Source organism: Sus scrofa, chromosome 16 (assembly GCF_054392235.1).
Source record: "Sus scrofa isolate SSC_HxYL_T2T_F1_AM1 chromosome 16, Sscrofa_HxYL_maternal_Yorkshire_Landrace_v2.0, whole genome shotgun sequence".
NCBI classification, from domain to species: domain Eukaryota; kingdom Metazoa; phylum Chordata; class Mammalia; order Artiodactyla; family Suidae; genus Sus; species Sus scrofa.
The window spans coordinates 65,218,880-65,232,335 of record NC_139398.1 but is presented as its reverse complement, the minus strand read 5'-3'; the positions used below and the strand labels follow the sequence as shown (position 1 = coordinate 65,232,335).

General features: G+C 35.3%; 1 protein-coding gene across 5 annotated transcripts in view; it reads left to right on the top strand.

The window, feature by feature from the left end:
• RANBP17 (RAN binding protein 17) overlaps positions 1-13,456 on the top strand; it is a 324,083-nt gene that overhangs the window by 36,110 nt on the left and 274,517 nt on the right. For all 5 annotated transcript variants that reach the window (XM_085001775.1, XM_021076682.2, XM_021076681.2 and 2 more), the window contains 5 exons: positions 2,120-2,193; positions 4,515-4,634; positions 6,785-6,931; positions 7,740-7,912; positions 12,580-12,773. In XM_085001775.1, the coding sequence (XP_084857901.1) occupies positions 2,120-2,193; positions 4,515-4,634; positions 6,785-6,931; positions 7,740-7,912; positions 12,580-12,773 (708 nt within the window). The remainder of the gene's footprint in view (positions 1-2,119; positions 2,194-4,514; positions 4,635-6,784; positions 6,932-7,739; positions 7,913-12,579; positions 12,774-13,456) is intronic.

The following is a 13,456-nucleotide window of genomic DNA, read 5'->3' as shown; positions in this document are numbered from 1 at the left end:
TCTGCATGAACTCCCCTGGGATCTTTTGTACCACCCATGCAGCTCCATGATTGCTTTTTCCTTTTTGTTCCCTATGTGCACTTGTCTCTTGATTCCCAAGATCCAAGTTTTTTTTTTTTTTTTTCCTTGAGAAATTAAACTGCAGAGCTTTCGCATTCAGGGTTATCAGATGTAGTAGAGACACCATACTTTGGTGAAAACTTCTGACATAGAAATCAGAGACTAAAGCAATTAAAAGAGATTTAGTACCTTGAGAGTGGTGATGAATACATGAACCAACATGTAATAAAAATTGCACAGACTAGGCAGTTCCCATCATTGCTCAGCAGTAGCAAATCCAACTAGTATCCACAAGGACGTGAGTTCAATCCCTGGCCTCACTCATTGGGTTAAGGATCTGGCATTCATTCCACCAGCTGTGGTGTAGGTCACAGACGTGGCTTGGATCCCGTGTTGCTATGGCTGTGGTGTAGGCTGGCAGCTATAGCCCTGATTTGACCCCTAGCCTGGGAACTTCTGTATGCTGCAGATGAGCCCTAAAAAAAAAAAAAAAAAAAGAAAGAAAGAAAAAAAGAAAAGGAAAAAAGAAAAAAGTTGCCAAAGTAAAACATTCAGTAAAAGAGTTGGAAGATAATGTTAAGGAAATATCCCAGAAAGTAGAATAGAAAAAGCAAGAGGAGATTTGATAGGAGAAAAAGATACACGAATATTAGAGCATGAAAATAGGAGGGTTGGCATCTTACTATTAGTTCAAGAAAGGGCAAACAGGAAAAAATAGAAGGGAACCTGCAAACAATACCAAAATAAAATTCTCATCACTGAGACATAAATTTTCAGATTTAAAGATCCCATAAGTATCCAGCATACTGAATGGGGAAAAAAAAATACGCTAAGCTTTCTAGTCACGGCATTTAGAATAACAAGGTTAAAGAGGAAATCCTAAAATCTACTAGAAAGAAAGTCGCCTACAGAGGATTGGGATCAAGAATGGTGTTAGACTTCTCAGTAGTAGCATTGGAAGCTAGAGGTCAATGGAGTAATACCCTCAGACCTCTGAGGGAAAATTATTTTCAGCCTAGATTGAAATTATTGAGTATAAGAGAATAAAGATATTTTCAGACATGCAGATCCTCTAGAAACTTATCTCTTGGGTACTGGCTTTCAGGAAGCTACTTGATAACCAAGCCACAAAAATAGAGGATATGAGGTTTGGAAGGGGGAGCTTTAACACAAAGTGACAATCAGCAGACATAAAAAGGAGCTAATTCCATAGCATTTTGGAACAACCAGTCTAAGATGAAGAAGCTTCTGGGAGAAAGGGGTGGGAAAATGGAACTGATAGGTTATTTGATGCTGCTGATCATGTTGAAAACGGCATGAAGAACATTTTGCAAATCTGTCAGAGCATTTGGAAAGCGTTAGGGGCAGATATCTATCTGGAAAACTCTGCACAGAAAAGATGCTATAATTAAATCCAGGGAGTGTTAAAATGTGATATAATCAGAGTGTACTTGGCTCAGCCATTAACATTATTTATCGAGTCATAATAAAGTAAACACTTAGAATTGATTTCATCCCCAGTTTCTGTAATAGTGGATGGATTTTGGGGAGAGTATGGATTGTGAAAAGAGTGTTGGGAGTAGAAAGGTGAATATTTAGACATATCCTGTAACAGGAATTCATTTGACGTCTAAAGTAAAACAATCAAAGACATGTAATATAGCATGTAAGTTGGAAATGTGTGTAAATACAGCTAAGAGTTGAAAGGTAGTTGAATGGGGTTGGGTACAGCTGCTTACGTACTGTATACTTTTTAGTACTGTTTACTTTTTGATGCTATTTGAATTTTTAAATGTTTGTTACTTTAAAATAGTGAGAAGGTTCTCTCAATAAGAATTGTGGATGCTACACGGAAATAAGAGACAGCTAATTAATTTCTATCTTTGTATTATTTCATCTTTCAAAGGAAATAGGTGGGAAATAAAAAGGAATTAAGCCTAAATGGAAAGAGTGGCAACATGCAGAGGTCTTGGTGTTCTTGTTCTTTGTATGATAATGTCTTACTATGCTTAGATCACTGAATTGAAAGTAATGGTATTAGAATTTTTTTTTTTTTCAGTTTTCCTGGAACCAGAAACTTTGGATCTTTTCTTTAATTTGTATCATTCACTTCCACCACTACTATCTCAGTTAGTAAGTAAAACTCATTCATTATTATCATTAGAAGCTACCTGTTATAATTATCTGAGTGGTACATATTTATTTATATTCTTGATTAGATTTACCTCTCATGAGAAATTCTTACATCATCTGGGATTATATTGCCTAAGCTATTCATAGTCCATAGTTCCTGCCATTTTACTGATAAGCCCCATTCTCATTACTGGTGATTTAGTTCCTGCCCATCTTCCAAGACAACCTATCAGCCTCCAAGTATCTTTTTTCCTGCTCAGTCTCCAGCTCTTCGTCTGGGGTGAGCCACCCTACCTGTTACCTTCCCTTCTCTTGGTATCTCTCGGACTCTCTCCACTCTGCTTAGCTCCATGTCAGGCTTGCCACACAGTGCCTGTTAGAGACCTCCAAATGAGAAACAGGGGATCTGCTCACTTGATTTTGTGCTCTCTACTCTAGTTGTTTATTTATTCTTCAAATCAAATTCTGTTGGGTGCTAAAAAATTCTTAAAACTCTTTGGTTATATAGAACTTTGCGACTTTGGGTCCCATCTCTGTGGGATTTAAGGGACTAAGATTGAAAAAAAAAGAAAAGGAAAGAAAAAGTTGTCAGTTTAACATCCAAGCTTGTGGAAGTAAAGGAATTCTAATTTTGCCCTTTCCTGAAAAAAGATGTTCCAGATTTAAAGTACATATTAGCAGGATGTTTGTTTGGATACGTTATCTCCTAGATGGGAGGGATAAATTCACAAAAACATTCCCCTCTCCTTTTTAAAAAGCATGTTTTTAAAAAGCTCTCAAATCTAGGGTTTTAAGGTAGCAGTTTTTAAACTGAGTTTCACAGTGTCCAGATGGTGCCACGGAACCTCAGCCTTCTGTCTTTTAACCAGAATAGTCCTGTTTTTAGTTGTTTAAAAGCCATGGTTTCATGTACAATTGTTTTGGGATAGAACAAACAAGCTACCAGCGCTTAAAAAATAAAGTGGAAAACAACTACTTTAAGGGAATGTAACTAACATTTGTTGGGCATGCCCTATCATAGGGTGCTTATCTCACTTCATCCTCACAGTGGCGCTGCAAGGTGAGTATTATTATCTTCACTTTGTAGACGAGAAAACAGATCCAGAATACCTAAAGTGACTTTCTTCAGGGCAGCAAACTAAATATCAGAGCTGAGATTCAAACCCAGGTGGCTTTGACTCAAAACCCCTGGATATTTTTATTACAGTAGTGGTTCTTAAACCTTTTACACATCAGAAAGGAGTTTTGGTTTTTTTGTTTTTTGTTTATAACATTAAGGACTGTGGCCAACTGGGTAACATCTAAAAAAATTATCCTCTGATTGTCCTTATTCTCACCCTTGCCGAAAGAGCCAGAGGTTTTGTGTGAAATCTCCTAACTGCAATATTTAAATATTTACAGATAATTCTAATTTTTTTAAAAAGTGGGCAACACAGGGCACTATATCCAGTTTCTTGGGTTAGAACATGATATAAGATAGTATGAAAAAAAAGAATATGTGTATGTATATATGACCAAGTCACTTTGCAAATTGAAGTAACATTATAAATCAACTATAATAATTTTTTTTTAAAAGAAGGCTTGTATGCACATGTGTATCAAAAGAAAATATATATGGGCCAGTTTATCCTGCAAGTTGCCAGTTTTAGACCTCTCACTTAATGATCAGTCTTTAATGAGTTCCAGTAGTGGAGTTAAGGACCAGAATAGTGAAATTGTCTGGAAGAGTATTAATTTCAGAAAGACTAGAACTAGGCCACAGATATTCTGTAAGGGATTTTTATAGGGTATCTAACTCTTAGCAGCATTTTCCAAATTGTTCCTTGAGATATTAATAAATAGTGTGGGCAAGATGTCTGTCACCAAATAAATATGGGGCATGCTAGATTAAGTAAAGTTATAGGATTTTTTTTCCCCCCTTGCAGGATACCACAGTGGGAATTGTGCAGCATTCTACCACAAAACCATATATTTTTTAGGTGAAACACTTGGTTGATTGGTTTACAAACAGGTTGGGCATCAGAAGTGGTTGAGAGCCTTTTGAGTCTACTGATGTCCAGGTTCTGCTCTGACATTTTTCACATATAAAAAAAAAAATTAGAGAGATTTTACACATTAGTAGGAATTCTAGTAATAGGATTGAAGGGTTGTGGATCGTGGTAATGATTGATGATGTTTGTTTCGGGATTCTATAATGCTTTTTTATCACTAAAATTAAAAAATATTTTTAATTTAAAGCCTAGACATGACATGTAGTGTTCCTTACATGTGGCCATAGTTACTTTTAAAGTTGAAATGAATTTTGTTGTTCCTGTTTTTAGGCACTTTCATGTTTAGTTCAGTTTGCTTCTACAAGAAGGTCCTTATTTAGCAGTCCTGAACGTGCGAAGTACCTTGGTAATTTAATTAAGGGTGTAAAAAGGATACTTGAAAACCCTCAGGTATTTATGAAGTAATTTAATTAATACTTAGCATATAGAAATACAGTTTTTCTGTTGAAAGGTGCATAATAAACTTATGACTGTGTTATCATCCTAGAAGAAAATAAGTATTTTATTCTTCTTTCTTAGGTTTCATTTGTAGTAGAAATGGGTAGTATTTAAATGTTTTCTTGACTGACTTCTGCGTTGACCTTTTTCCCATTCTTTTAGATGAATATGAGTAGAGGTTGTATGTCTTATTATGCTTCTGCTTTTACTGTTGTACTTTGCTTGAACTTCTTAAACTACTGAAGTGATTAATTCAGAGTTATATCTACCTTCCAAACTAGAAGACGATACAATTCTGAATGTTAATATTGGAGTAAGTGGCTTTAAATTATGAATTATATCTTCTTGCCCTCTTGTGGACAGTAAGAGTTTGTAGTTTTTAAATCTACTCTCTACGTTAACTGCAGATCTTCAATGGCAATATTCATTTCAGAGAATTGTAAAGCTGTTATCAATGATTTTGAGTGCTTAGATAAAATTTGTTTCACTTTTATTTTGTTTTTGCTTTAAAATATCTGTAATGAAAGTACAGTTTTTAAGGGTCTAAATGATTTAAAGAGGTTTACCTAAGTCTCTTGGTTATTAGTAACTTTGGGGGACATGTAATATCTATAGATAAAGAAAATGTGCTTACTCTATAAAGAACAGTTGCTTTTGCAGATTATTCCAAGGAGTATTTTTATGTGTTGTGCAATCGTTTTATCTTTTCACTGTGAGCATAGCTTAAATTTACATATTTTGCTGATAAATGGGATTTTTACCAATATACTTCAAAATCTTTAGTCATTTAACTCATTATCTTCAATAAATATATGATGCTAGTATCAGAGAAATTGCTTAATTGATTTTTCCAGCATCCTTGAGTTGATGCTTTATGGTTGTAAAAGTTGGTTTTTAATAATATATTTTTAGAATTATAAGTATGTATTAAAAGATTCTTGAATACAAAATGCATTTTTTAAATTGGTCCTTAATATTAGAAACTATTTTATATTCCTTCATGGAGCTCCTATGAATGAAATTTTTTACAAACTCTTTCAGTACTAAACAGATTTTTTTTTGTGTGTGTGTGGTCTTTTTGTCTTTTTAGGGACGCTCCTGTGGCATATGGAGGTTCCCAGGCTAGGGGTCCAATCAGAGCTGTAGCCGCCAGCCTATGCCAGAGTCACAGCAACACAGCATGCAAGCTGTGTCTGCAACCTACACCACAGCTCACGGCAGTGCTGGATCCTTAACCCACTGAGTGAGGCCAGGGATTGAACCCTCCTCATCATGGATGCTAGTCGGCCTTGCTAACCACTGAGCCATGACGGGAACTCCAAACAGATTTTTTTTTGAATTCTCTTTCATGCCAGCTACAGTGCAAAGTTTTCAGACTCTAAAGATAATAACACATATGCCCTATCTTCAACGAACTCACTGGGTGCACCTTTCTAGGTCTTTCCTTTTAATCTGTCTTTCCTCCCAAAATTACCTCTGTCTTGTACTTTTGATAATCTTTCTGTTCTGCCTTTCAGCAGGTTATTTTAATGACTTAGAGACAGGGAGTTTTTTGAGGACGTAATGCTTGTAGGTACTCAAGAACTATTCATGGTATTAAAAGATGCTTGTTACTTTTGCATGCACACATGCAATTTAACCTAAGTCTAAAAGTCCAGTGGGATTGCTCTTAATGGTCCTTTCTTATTTTCCACTGTAAATATTTTTTAGGTCTTATGTTGACTTCTGTTTAAGCCACAATACACACTCTCTCTCTTTTCTTCTCTTTCTCTTCTCTCTCTCCCTCTCTCATGCAAGTTTTTGTGTGTAATATGATCAGTTCCCAGACATGATTTAGTCATCGTTGTCAAAGCTTCCTCCAAAGCCTCTGCTTTGGATACCTTTTATTAATCATTTATGATAATATTAAGTCCAACAGTAATCATTCTTTTATCTCATTGATATCTACCCAGATGATACAAAGTATAACAACAATAAGTACGCATGAAAACTTGGGAGACTTAATAAAATACTCTCAGAATTTTATTGATGGTATAATAGGTCATTAGCTTTGTTTGTTTTTAAATTTTTAAAAAAGTCTTTCTTTTTGTCTCATAATTTAGGGTTTGTCTGATCCAGGTAATTATCATGAATTTTGTCGATTTTTGGCTCGTTTAAAGACAAATTATCAGCTGGGAGAATTAGTTATGGTGAAAGAGTATCCTGAAGTTATCAGATTGATTGCTAATTTTACCATTACTAGCCTACAGGTAAATAAAAATATGTATTTGATGTTAAAGCATAGATAGTTCTGAAACACCTTTGGGACTAGATTTGGGAGGGATTTTTAAAAAACATCTGTTGGAGCACTGTGCTAAAAATGTTTATTGCAAGATTTTAGGTTAAATTCTTTGTAATAAGTTTTATAATAAAAATTTAGAGGCCACCTAAATATCTAATAATTAAAGACTGAATTGAAATGCTGTAGTAAAATCTATGTGAAGAAATAATGTTTTACAGATGAGTTTTTGGAAAAAATATTTTTATAAGTTTGGGGAGAAGTTTTAAAACCATATTTTCCACATGATAACAATCTGAAAAAATATTCATGGAAAGAAGACTAGAAGGAAGTATGGAAAAATTTAACAAAATTTGCTATGTTAGAACAGACTTGTGGTTGCCAGGGGGGAGGGGGGAGGGAGTGGGAGGGACTGGGAGTTTGGAATTAGTAGATGCAAACTATTACATTTAGAATGGATAAGCAATGAGGTTTTACTGTATAGCACAGGGAACTATATCCAATCTCTTGGGATAGAACATGATGGAAGATAATATAAGAAAGGAGGATGTGTTCATATATGTATGACTGGGTCACTTTGTTGTACAGCAGAAATTGGTACAACGTTGTAAATCAACTGTGATAAAAAATTTTTAAAAAGCTATGTTAAATGGTCATTGGTTATATAGTCAGAATAAAAATTTATTTTAAAATGTGTGTTTAGTAATTTTGCCTCTGTAATTCTTATTCTAGGAAGATATAATATAATTTAAAATAACATTTGCTCTATTTCTTTGTAGCACTGGGAATTTGCTCCCAACAGTGTTCATTATTTATTAACTCTGTGGCAAAGGATGGTAGCGTCGGTTCCTTTTGTGAAATCAACTGAACCCCACTTACTAGACACTTACGCACCAGAAATCACGGAGGCCTTTATCACTTCTCGCTTGGAATCTGTTGCCATAGTTGTGAGGTATTGAAAACTAAATGTTTTTGTTGTATTTCCGTCATCTGTATCTTGGAATTTTTTAAAAATCGAGGTATAATTTACCTATAGTAGAAACTACTCTTTTTAGTATACAGTTCTGTGAGTTCTGACAAGTGCATATGGTTATGTATAACTACCAACACAATCAAGATATAAAATAGTTCCATCACCCAAAAATGTTCTTTTAGGACCCCTTGTAATCAGGCCATTCCCTACCCTCAGCTTCTGGCAATTATTGACCTGTTGTTTCCCTAAAATGTTTGTCTTTTCCAGAATGTTTTATAAATGGAATGTATGTAGCCTTTTAGTCTGGCTTCTGTCATTTAGCATAATGTATTTGAGATTCCTCCATTTCGTGTCAGTTGTTCTTTCCTTTTTATGCTGAATAGTATTCCATTTTACAGCTATATCACAGTTCATTAACCCATTCATATGTTGATGGACATTTGGGTTCTTTCCATTTTTGTCATTATGAAAAAAGTAGCTGTAAGTGTTCCCATGCACATGTTTGTATGAGCCTAAGTTTTTATTTGTCTGTGTAAATACCTAGGTGTGACATTCCTGGGTTGCATGGTAAGTGTGTGTTTTACTTTATAAGAAATCGCCATTTTCCTAAGTGGCTATATCATTTTGCATTCCCACCAGCAATGTATGAAAGATCCAGTTGCTCTGCATTCTCATTAGCACTTCATATTGTCGGTTTTTAAAAATTTTAGTCATCCTAATAAGTGTGGTGCCTCATTGTGCTTTTATTTTATTCATTTATTTATTTTATAATGATGCTTATTTTTTCTCTTATAGTTGGTTTATACTCATTGTCATTTTAAACTGCATTCCCTTAATGACTAATAATGTTGAGCATCTTTTTATGTGCTTAGTTACCATTTGTATGTACCCTTTTGTAAAATACCTGTCAAATCTGTAGCTCATTTTTTTTATTGGACTATTAATTTTCTTTGATTGAAATTTGAGAGGTCTGTTTATTCTGGGCACAAGTCTTTTTATCATAATGTGTTTTGCAAATGTTTTCTCCCAGTCCATTGCTTGCCTTTTCATTTCCTTAACAGAATCTTTCAAAAAGTAGGAGTTTTTAAGTTTAATGAAGTTCAATTTATCCTTTTTTTTTTTTTCTACAAGTTTTATAGTTTTAAAATTTAGATTTAGGTGCATGGTCCATTTTGAGTTAATTTTGTAAATGATAGGAGGTAAGAGTCTGTTCTTTCTTTTTTTTGAAATTAAAAAAAATGTTATAATTGATTTACAGTGTTCTGCCAATTTCTGCTGCACAGCAAATGACCCAGTTATACACACACACACACACACACACACACACACACACACACACACACACACATTCTTTTTCTCACATTATTCTCCATCCTATTCCATCACAAGTGATTGGCTATAGTTCCTTGTGCTATACAGCAGGATCTCATTGCTTTTTCACTCCAAATAGAATAGTTTGCATCTACTACTCCCAGACTCCCAGTCCATCCCACTCCCTCCCCCTGGCAAACACAAGTCTGTCCTCCATGTCCATGATCTGTTTCTGTCTTGTAGATAGATAATTTGTGCTGTATTTTAGATCCACATATAAGTGGTATCATATGGTGTTTGTCTTTCTCTTTCTGACTGACTTCACTCAGTATGCGAGTCTCTAGTTCCATCCATGTTGCTGCAAATGGCATTATTTTGTCCTTTTTATGGCTGAGTAATATTCCATTGTATATGTGTACCACATCTTAATCCATTCATCTGTCAATGGGCATTTAGGTTATTTCCATGTCTTGGCTATTGTGAATACTGCTGTGATGAACATACAGGTTCATGTATCTTTTTCTTTCTCTTTTTTCTTTTTTGCTTTTTAGGGCTGCACCCGCAGCATGTGGAAGTTCCCAGTCTAGGGGTCTAATCGGAGCTACAGCTGCCGGCCTACACCATCATAGGCACAGCAATGCCAGATCCGAGCCACGTCTGCAACCTACACCACAGCTCACGGCAATGCCAGATCTTTAACCCACTGAGTGAGGCCAGGGATCAAACCCACAACTTCATGGTTCCTAGTCAGATTCGTTTCTGCTGCAATACAATGGGAAGTCCGCATGTATTTTTTTCAATGAAGGTTTTGTCTGGATATATACCCAGGAGTGGGATTGCTAGATCATATGGTGGTTCTACATTTAGTTTTCTGAGATATTTCCATACTGTTTCCCATAGTGGTTGTACCAATTTACATTCCCACCAACTCTGAGAAGGGTTCCCTTTAATGCACATCCTCTCTAGCATTTGTCGTTTGTTGATTTGTTAATGATGGCCATTCTGACTGGTATGAGGTGGTACCTGTTGTTTTGATTTGCATTTCTCTAATAATTAGTGATGTTGAACACTTTTTTTCACGTGCCTGCTGGACATCTGTATATCTTCTTTGCAGAAATGTCTATTTAGGTCTTCTACCCATTTTTCGATTGGGTTGTTTTGTTTTTTTGGTTGTCAAATTGTATGAGCTGTTTGTATATTTTGGAGATTAAGCCTTTGTCGGCTGAGTCATTTGCAAAAATTTTCTCCCATTCTGTGGGTTGTGTTTTTAATTTTTTAATGATTTCTTTTGCTTTGCAGAAGCTTTTGAATTTAATTAGGTCCCATTGGTTTAGGTTTAGGTCCCATGGTGTCTTTATTGTCTTTATTCTAGGAGGTGGGTCAAACAAGATGTTGCTGTGGTTTATGTCAAAGAGCTTTCTGCCTATGTTTTTCTCTGGGAGTTTTATAGTATCTGGCCTTACGTTTAGGTCTTTAATCCATTTTGAGTTCATTTTTGTATATGGTGTTAGAAAATGTTTGAATTTCATTCTCTTACATGTGGTTGTCCAGTTTTCCTAGCACCGTTTATTGAAGAGACTATCTTTCTTTATGTTTTTGCCTCCTTTATCATAGATGTGCTTGGGTTTATTTCTGGGCTTTCTGTCCTGTTCCATCGATCTATTTTTCTGTTTTTGTGCTAGTATCATACTGTTTTTGATGACTTTAGCTTTGTAGTAGAGTCTAAAGTCAGGGAGCCTGATTCCTCCAGTTTGGTTTTTTTTTTTCAATATTGCTTTGTCTATTCGAGGTCTTTTGTGTTTTCATACAAATTTTTAAAATATTTTGTTCTAGTTCTGTAAAGAATGTCATTGGTAATTTGATAGGGATTGCATTGAATCTGTAGATTGCCTTAGGGTAGTGTTGTCATTTTGGCTATATTGATTCTTCCAATCCAAGAGCATGGTATATTTTTCCATCTATTTGTGTCTTCTTTGATTTTTCTCATCAGCATATTACAGTTTTCAGAATATGGTTCTTTTGTCTTTTTAGGTAGGTTTATTCCTAGATATTTTATTCTTTTTGATGCAGTGGGAAATGGGATGGTTTCCCTAATTTCTCTTTCTTACTCTCTTTCTTTTTGCATGTAGATGACCAGTTATCCCAACACCATTTGTGGAAAAGGCTATCCTTTCTCTGTGAATTGCCTTTACACTGTTTTCAAAAATTAATTGACCACAGAAGTAAGGTTCTATTTCTGGGCTCTAGTCTCATTCATTAATCTATGTGTTTCTCCTTCCGCCAATACCCTGCCTTGAGAACTGTAGCTTTATAGTAAGCTTTTAAATAGGATAGTTTGAGCATTCCAACTTGGTTTTCTCTTTTCACAATTGTTTTGGCTCTTTTACTTCCTTTGTTTTTCTGTATAAATCATCTTGTCACTGTCTACAAAAAAGTCCTGCTGAAATTCAGACTAGGATTACATTGAATTTGTATATTAATTCAGGGGAAGAATTGACATGTCAGCGATTTCAAGTCTTTCAGCCAGTGAACATGTTTATCTTTTAATTTATCTAGGTTTTCTGTGATTTCTTTTTTTTTCACTTTTTTTTATTACTCAAATGAATTTATCACATCTATAGTTGTAAAATGATCATAACAATCTAATTTCGCAGGATTTCCATCCAACAGCCGAAGCACATCCCCCCACCCCCTTCTGTGATTTCTTTCATCAGTGTTTTGTAGTATTCAGTCTTTAGATCTTACATATATTTAAATAGATTTAATTAATACTTTGTATTTACTGGTGTCTTTATTTTATTTTATTTTATTTTATTTTAGGGCCGCACCTGAGGCATATGGGGGTTCCCAGGCTAGGGTTCCAATTGGAACTGTAGCCTCCAGCCCACACCACAGGTCAAGGCAACACCAGATCCTTAACCCACTGAGCGAGGCCAGGGATCAAACCCATGTCCTCATGGATTCGATCAGGTTCGTTAGTCAGGTTCATTAACTGCTGAGCCATAACGGGAAATCCTTACTGGTGCCTTTAGAACATAGCGTTTTTAAAATTTTAATTTCCAGTTGTTCATGTTCGTATATAGTAATGAATTCTGTATATTGACGTGTATGCTAGCGTCTTAGTAAGCTTGCTTACCTGTTAGGTTACTTTTTTGTGATTTCTTTGTAATTTTTCCATGTCACTTTCAAATACAGACATTTTATTTCTTACTTTCCAGTCTATGTCTTTATTTCTTTATCCGTGATAAAGTTTTTATTTAACATAAAGCTTGTTTATGATAAATAAAAGTATATCTTATTCTAATGTCTGCAATCCTATTGTTATATATTTACAGAGATAATTTAGATGATCCACTGGATGATACTGCCACTGTGTTTCAGCAGTTGGAGCAGTTGTGCACTGTTAGCAGATGTGAATATGAAAAGACATGTGCTCTTCTTATACAGTTGTTTGATCAAAATGCTCAGAATTACCAAAAGCTTCTGCATTCAGCCTCTGGGCTATCTATGGACATGGCAATTCAGGAAGGTCAGTAAATTTTATATGATTGTTACATGGTATTATGTTGAATTTTAAGTAGCTTTATTAAATTATTTAATAATATTAGCGTAATTTAGTTTTATGTATGTCCCCATTTCTGGTCTTCTAAGAAGTCATTAATTTTATTAACCTTCTGGGTATTTTGGTGGCTTGGTGAGTTTAGTTCCTTATAAGATTTGTAGAGGGAGTGACTGTGTGGCTCAGCAGGTTACTAACCTGAGTAATATCCATGAGGATGCAGGTTTGATCCCTGGCCTTGCTCTGTGGGTTAAGGATCCAGTCTTGCTGTGAGCTGTGCTGTAGGTCACAGGCACGGCTTGGATCCTGCCTTGCTGTGGCTGTGGTGTAGGCCGGCAGCTGCAGCTCTGATTTGACCCCTAGTCTGGGGACTTACATATGCTGCAGGCGCAGCCATTAAAAAAGGAAAAAAAAAAAAAAGTTTTGTGGAGAGTATTTCACCCTGGAATCAGTATTTAAAAAAGGAACCTGATAATGATCTTTGAGTAGAGTTTATTAACTTATAACTATCTTTAAATAAGCATGTTTCCTTCGTTGCTATAGCTGAGCCCTTTGTAAATTCAGGGCCCAATTTTAGCCAGTAAAAAAATTTCTTAAGACCTCATCATGGTTTTGCATTTGTTTATTAGCCTTCACCGTGGCTTTAGTATACT